At 35.8% G+C, this 7,047-nt stretch overlaps 3 protein-coding genes across 3 annotated transcripts in view; all 3 read left to right on the top strand.

Annotated features, from left to right (window-relative positions):
• The window catches only part of LOC122081133 (GDSL esterase/lipase At5g45670-like), a 3,860-nt gene extending 3,299 nt beyond the window's left edge, over nt 1-561 (top strand). Inside the window, exon 5 of the mRNA XM_042648119.1 lies at nt 77-561. Within this exon, the coding sequence (XP_042504053.1) occupies nt 77-300 (224 nt within the window). The 3' untranslated portion in view covers nt 301-561. The remainder of the gene's footprint in view (nt 1-76) is intronic.
• Nucleotides 562-1,293: 732 nt separating this feature from the next.
• Nucleotides 1,294-5,049, top strand: LOC122081134. The gene is made up of 2 exons (XM_042648121.1): nt 1,294-4,595; nt 4,674-5,049. Exons 1-2 carry the CDS (start codon nt 4,481-4,483, stop codon nt 4,988-4,990), a joined length of 432 nt encoding a protein of 143 aa, XP_042504055.1. The 5' UTR covers nt 1,294-4,480; the 3' UTR covers nt 4,991-5,049.
• On the top strand, nt 3,210-4,367 carry LOC122081649. Its single transcript, XM_042648837.1, has 3 exons — nt 3,210-3,311; nt 3,405-3,551; nt 3,657-4,367. The coding sequence occupies exons 1-3, from the start codon at nt 3,210-3,212 to the stop codon at nt 4,365-4,367; spliced, it is 960 nt and encodes a 319-aa protein (XP_042504771.1).
• Nucleotides 5,050-7,047: the final 1,998 nt, after the last annotated feature.

Here is a 7,047-nt window from a genome sequence, read left to right as displayed (position 1 = left end):
TTTTTTAATATGATGGTGAAGACATTCAGATCTTTCAATGGCTATTAAATGATATATTTTGGTTTGTTGATTATAGGATTTAGGTTCTCAACCACTGCATGCTGTGGGTTGGGGCGCAACAATGGGATAATTACATGTCTTCCTCATCAAATTCCATGTGCAAACAGGAGTGAGTATTTGTACTGGGATGCTTTTCATCCGACCGAAGCTGCAAATTTGATCATAGCAAGGAGGACTTACAACGCTCAATCTCCCTTGGATGTTTACCCAATTGACATCCACAGTATGGCCTTGCTGTGAACTATAAAGGTTGAGATATTGATTGTCTATATATGGATTGTTCTTGTGGGAATAACAAGAAGCTCTCTATAGAGATCCAACTATGAATCTGCTTGATTAAGTGTTGTGTAGGTTGTTGAAGAATCTTTTTTTCTCACCAATTTGACCCTCAACCGTTATTGCCTCATCTAATTAATTGGATTTCATAGGTTTGGCATGAACAAGATTATATTCGGTCAGCCTATTATCGATTTGTAATTGAGCTAATTGGTCTATATTCCATGTTTAAACAGGATAATTGTCTTCAAGTTCTAGAAGACATGAAAATTCAGTGGTAGACCATACCATTTTAGCAGTAAACTCTGTAATATTCTCTCCAAAACTTCTATTTCCCTTTGATCTGCAAGCACAAATAGCCTACTGGCTGCAAGAAGTGTATAGCTGGACTTGTTTTTTCACCTGAACACAATTAGATTAGTACAGCAATAACAATAGCCAGAAAAGAGGATCACCCAGCCTAATAAATCCTCTTGTTGGAACAGATAAATAGGATAGCTGAAGACAAAGTAACATCTAAGTGAACAACCATAACTATTCTACATTTAACAAACTTCAGAGTTAACAAAGCTGCAAATGCTCAACCAATTTGATTAACCACCAAGACATACAGATTCCGAATCAGTGAAGCCTCCAGAACATTGTTAGTTTAAAACGCGTTTAAAACGTCGAACCGTTTTTTTGACGTTTTAAACGCCGTTTGCCGAACTGTCCACATAAAGTAGGTAAAAAACGGGGACGGGGATATTTGAAGTTTTAAAAGCATTGTAAACGGGTATCCCTTTTTTTAATAGTAAAAAAACGGATATTAAAAAAATAATTAAAACTTTCACTTCACAGTTCTTCACCCCATTCGGCCATTCAACCCATTCCCAAACTTTCATTTCAAAGTTCAAACCCTAACTTTCCGAACTATTCTCTCACTTCCTCTCTTCTTCTCTCCCAATGACGGATGACTGGAACATCAGAGTCTATGATCCACGACGACGACGGATGACAAACGACGGACGATGAGCGCAAACACTGGAGTACTGGACTCGACTTCACCCCTGTCTTCTCTCCCAATAGTCCAGAATCTACCTCACTACGGTGGACGACAGACGACCAAGTGGACCAACTGCTTTTGCGGAAAGAGGTTTTTGATTTTTTTCCTTTTGATTTCTTTATTTTTTGATCTGGTTAAATGAGTTGTTATACGATACAAGGAAAGGCTCATTCCCAACTGCTACATATCTGCCAGAAAACATACCCAAGAGAACCGTGAATATGAGCAATAGTTATCCTCCTAGTGACAGAACAGAATAAATGGATTTCACATCAAATGGAGAAACATAATTTGATATATGTACGAACCAATATTAGAAGATTAGATATTTGAAAATATCTTAAAATTTTTAGGGGTGTGGGCACAAATAGTCCACATTGTTAGCAGCAAATTTGAAGGATTTTTTTCTAAAAGTAAGAATTTGAGGACTAGGAAAACACTTTCATGTATCCCAGTCAAATTTCAGCATTGGTTCAAACTGCTTGGACTTTTTACCTGTCAATCTTTAAACTTTTAAGTTATTGTGCTTTAACTAAGCATAACTCTGGTATAAGAATCTTAAACGCTTGCTCAAATGGAAGTTTGATTGGCTTAAGTAAATCACCATAGCATCAAGGCATATTTGGACAACTGTACAATCTTAAACTCCGCTGGAATAATACATTAATTTTATTGAGTTAAGCATCAAAATGTCTGTACTCACATTATCATTAGTGATTACTAAATTATTTGCTTGTTTTCCTTCCATGCCATAAAGATAGTCCACCTTCCGATTTTTTGCCTGTCCGAATTCTTTGTCCAATTTCCTAATTAGTCAACTTTTAACTAATTTAAGAGATCTCCAACAAGTAGTAAGGGAAGGGTCTGAAATTTGATGTGTTTAGGCTTTTCTGTTAATTATGATAGATGGAAGACCAAGTTTGTTGCAGAGAGATGACCAAGTCATGAATAGAGAAACTCCCTGTCTTTCCTTGTTCTATTTAGCCAACTGAATTTTAAAGCTTTTTGTTTGTATATTATTATAACTCCGTCTAAAAATCATAAACTGTGCCCTTTACACACAGAATTTACCAACCGTTCCTTATATAGAAATAGTACTGTTCTAACTTTACTCTTTTCCTTTCTTCTTTTTATTTTTTTCTGGGTTACATAGGAGAAAAGGGTTCTCTATGTTCAGTTGCAGAAATTGTTTGGTAAATTAGAATCACTTTGTTCCACAATTTAGTATACAAAATATACTCCAACTTTCTTATTATGAATTCAAAGAAGATGACACAACGATTCCAATACTGCAACATTGATGTACAATGGATTATGAAAAGAAGTTGTTTTATTCTATGCTAGCTTGTGTTGAATTCTTTTTTGGATTACTTAAGGGAACTACTGATTTTTTACTCAGGGAACTATTCCTGCCCCTATACATAATCCGAGTAATATTTTATGCTACATTAGGTGTTTGGGAATTACTCTTTAGGCATGGATTTGTTGTGAAGATGTATGTTAAAATCTGAATAAATATTTGATTGTTAATTGTTAATTCTTTATTCTCAATTCTCATATGTACTCATCATATATGTTAAATTTGAATAAATATTTGATTGCATATTATGTAGGTACTTGATATTATTGAAAAATGGTTAGAAAAAAGGATAAGTTTTGGGAACATGTATAACAACTTGGGCCGAGCTGTTTTAAATGCAATTATTATGAACTTGACTACTCTGGTAGTGTTACTTGAGTGAAGGTTCATTTGGCTTGCTTGACTGGCCATGATGTTCGAATTTGCACTAAAGTCCCTGACCATGTTCAAGTTGAAGCCAGTGCAGAAATGAATTTGAGTACATCTAAAAAGAAAAGGACGAATGAGACCCTAGAAAGTGAAATTGGTTCCACAAATTCTCATGATAGGAGCATTCATCAAACCATAATGGTAGAGTTGGCTGCTAAACAAGACAAGAAGTCATTAGAAAAGATGATAGGAGAATTTTTTGTTAAGAATAACATTTCTTTCAATGTTATTTAGACAGAATCTTTTATTCAAATGATGAAAGGCGCTTGTGCCTATGGTCAGGGTTTTGTTATTCCTAGTCACTCTACTCTTTGTACCCATTTGATTCCTGAAGCTAAGGTAGAGATCATGGAATATGTGAGCAACATAAAGTCAACATGGGTTGGCATATGTTGCACAATAATGTCTGATTCTTGGACTGACCTAAAGAAGAGGTCTTAGGTCAATGTGATAGCTTATTCTCCTGGTGGGGCTGTATTCCTGAAGTGTATTGAATGTAGTTCAAATAGTATTACTGCTGGATATCTTTTTAGAGAAATATCTGATGTTATTGAAATGCTTGGACCACAACATGTTGTGCAATTTGTTTCAGATAATGGTGCTAACTATAATTGTTATGGTGATACGTTGATTGGAAAATGGTCTCACATGTATCAGACAAATTGTGCTGCACATGGGATTAATTTGCTTTTAAAGGATATCCATAAGCATATTAGATGGGTGAGGAAAATTATTGATGATGGTAAACATGTAGTGGATTATATGCACAGGCACACAACTGTTATAGCCTTAATGAGGGAATTCACAAATGACAAAGAGATTAAGCCGCCTTGCAAGACAAGGTTTGCTACTAATTTTTTAATGCTCCAATCTCTTATTGTAGTTGAGAATGAGTTAAGGCTATTGGTTACATCATCTGAATTGAGAGGCTTCCATTGCAATAGAGTTGAAATAGCATTAAAGACTGTCAGAATAATTCAATCTAATATATTCTGGGGCGAGGCAAAGGAGGTTATTGCTTTTATGGATCCTCTCATTAGGATTCTTCGCCTTGTTGATTCAGATGGTACCACTGCATGTTACTTGTATGAAGCAACTGTTAGGGCAAAAGAAAAATTAAGGAAGTTAAAGGAGAGTGATGGAGTAAAGAACTTTACCATATTGGATTTTTTGATACAAGGGTGGAAAAGAATATAATTCATCCTATTCATGTGCTTGATGCAGCTTTAAATCCTAATAATTTGTTTGATGGTGGAATTTTTATTGAGACAAGTACAGTTGTGCAAGCTCAAGAATATATTGTGGCAACCATGGTTCCTCTAGAAGATCGTGAGCAATTCACTGCAGAAATGGTTGAGTATCGAATGAGGAACCCAAATTTGTTCAATATCACAGGAAAGTCTTTAATGAAAACTAACCATCCAAGTAAGTCTGATAGTTAATTAAGTTTATATTTCTATTTGTAAATCATCTTTATATGTGTTTACTTGTGTTAATTTGTAGGGATTTGGTGGGAATATATGAGTGGTTATCTTCCAGTGGTTCAAAAGGTTGCTTGTAGAATCTTAAGCAAACCTTGTAGTTCCTCTCCTTGTGAGAGGAATTGGAGTGCTTGGGACGCAGCACAAACAAAGAAGAGGAACAGATTAACTCTAGAAATGTTAGAAGATTTGGTATACATTAGAATGAATTCTTTGATGAAGGAGAAGTATGAAAACCGAGCAATTCAGGATACAAAACCTATTGACCTAGAGAAACTTGGTGACTTGCCTGATGTAAACATTGAGTTGGAGACAGAGAGACTTGAAGAGACATGTTGAACCTATTCATAATCAACCTAATTCTATATTATGATACATTTGTGTTTTCTTTTTAATGAAATGGGATGATGTAATTTGGATGATACATTTTGGATTATGTAATTTGGATGATGAATTTGGATATTTGAATGATGTATTTTGGATATTTGAATGGTGTATTTTGGATCTTATATTAATCTTTGGATGGATATATTTTCAATGTTATTTCATGATATAATAGGTTTAGAATTTGGATTGAAATATGAATATTATCTATATTTATTTTGATTGTTATCCAGGTATTTAGAGAGTTATTATGTCAATTTATGTCTATATATTGCCCTTTTTTTGACACCGTATTATTTAAATATAAACGTTTAAAGCACGTATCGTCCGTTTTTTTTTTTTTCCCCTTTTTACCGTATTTGACCATATTTTTGATCGTCCTGTTCACGTTTTGATCCATTTAAAACATGCCCGTACCGAACAATGTTATTTTGCTGTTTCCATTTTAACTAACAGATTTCCAGAATCATCAATAACCTCACTCATGTCTGTTATGTTAACAGTAGTACTTGATGTTGAGGACCCAACAACATCTGGGGAAACCACTCCATGTGGAAATATTGGCCGATGACTCCTGCTCCTCCACTGCCATTTCCTTGATATGTCAGAGGTCTCTCCATCTCCTCCAAATTTAGGTTGTGGATCCTTCTCTACTTCCAGAGTCTGGTTTCTTTGAATCAGGTCACTAACTCTAGTTGGCAACATCTTTGGAAACACAAATGGTTTAAAGCAACAAACAAGAATTATAATAAGTAATATGTATACATGAAAGGAAACCCACACATAAAATGTAAATTTCCAATTGTGGACCAGTTCGTTTCTCTTAGGAAGCTAAGAGTTCAATACAATCTCAGCTGTCTATAGTTCTGGAGGATCAGTAGTCCCAGCCCTTGGTATTAATGTTATCCTTATTGTCTCTGTCTGAAGCTTTCCTTCCTTGTGCATCAGTAATCCTACTGTGATCCTCTGGGTCTCCGTTATTATCCTCCATAATAGGGGGATGCCCAGAACAAATGTACACAGTAGTCGAATTGGGAGGCTTCTAAAGTAGAGCATGTAGGGTTGGCTGGATTTTGCTATTATCTCTCCAGTAGTTGATATGACCTCTGCAGTCAACTGATAAGGTGATGGATAAATTACATTGTTCTAAAAGAGAGGGAAGTTCATATTGTAGAAAATGAAACCTATAATGATGCAGAAAGGAATGGAAATTATAAACAAACAATCACACAATGCACATAACAATTCACGTGGTTCAACAAGATTTCCTACTTCCACGGTGAGATGCGATCTACTTTACTATCAATAGAGAATAGGTTTACTGTTAGATCAAACACCAAAGAAATACAAAAATAAATAGACAAAAGATCTGCACGACACAGAGATTTAACGAGGTTCACATACCAGGGTGGTGTGCTACGTCCTTGGGCAAAGAAGAAGATGTTTTACTATGCAGAAGAGAGATTACACCCAAGCATCGGCGAGAAAACTAGCCCTAAAACCCTAGCTCGAAAAAAACCCCAAAATACAATGACTTTCTCAACAAGACAACAGTACATTATATACTCCAAGTCACAGGTCGACCCATCGGGTCACAGTCGATCCAGTTGAACCATACCGCAGGGTCTACACCCCCATACGAGATCAGTGCTGGGCTCTGTGCTTGGGCCTATTGGCCCAACCCCTCTGCTTCCATCATAGATCTCAGAAAAATTTTCATTCGGGTCACCACCAAAATATGTCGGATCAGGTCAATCTTCAAAATGAGTCAAGAATTCGAGGCAAACTTAACAAATCTCCACCTTGGCTTGAATTCTCATCCAACAAACAAACAAATAGCTAAAATCTTCATCTTTTCCAATAGCCCTCCAAAGGGATGAACTCAAACACGGCAAACATCAAGTAGGTTCAAACAATGCTCGAACTTACCAACACACAAAGGCTTAGTCAACATATCAGTTGAATTGTCTTTAGTACCAATCTTCAACACTTGAACATTGTCTTGAGCAATT

The sequence above is a fragment of the Macadamia integrifolia genome, chromosome 6 (genome assembly GCF_013358625.1).
Source record: "Macadamia integrifolia cultivar HAES 741 chromosome 6, SCU_Mint_v3, whole genome shotgun sequence".
NCBI classification, from domain to species: Eukaryota; Viridiplantae; Streptophyta; class Magnoliopsida; order Proteales; family Proteaceae; genus Macadamia; species Macadamia integrifolia.
Note: the sequence above shows the minus strand (reverse complement) of the source record. Positions and strands in the feature narration are given on the sequence as shown.

Bases quoted from the DNA above. Each gene is read 5' to 3' on its own strand.
- LOC122081134 (XM_042648121.1), top strand. From the start codon at position 4,481: ATGGTTCCTCTAGAAGATCGTGAGCAATTCACTGCAGAAATGGTTGAG. The intron at 4,596-4,673 runs GTAAGTCTGATA...GTTAATTTGTAG, and splicing joins AATGAAAACTAACCATCCAA to GGATTTGGTGGGAATATATG.
- LOC122081649 (XM_042648837.1), top strand. From the start codon at position 3,210: ATGAATTTGAGTACATCTAAAAAGAAAAGGACGAATGAGACCCTAGAA. The intron at 3,312-3,404 runs GTAGAGTTGGCT...AATGTTATTTAG, and splicing joins GCATTCATCAAACCATAATG to ACAGAATCTTTTATTCAAAT. The intron at 3,552-3,656 runs GTTGGCATATGT...GTATTCCTGAAG, and splicing joins GCAACATAAAGTCAACATGG to TGTATTGAATGTAGTTCAAA.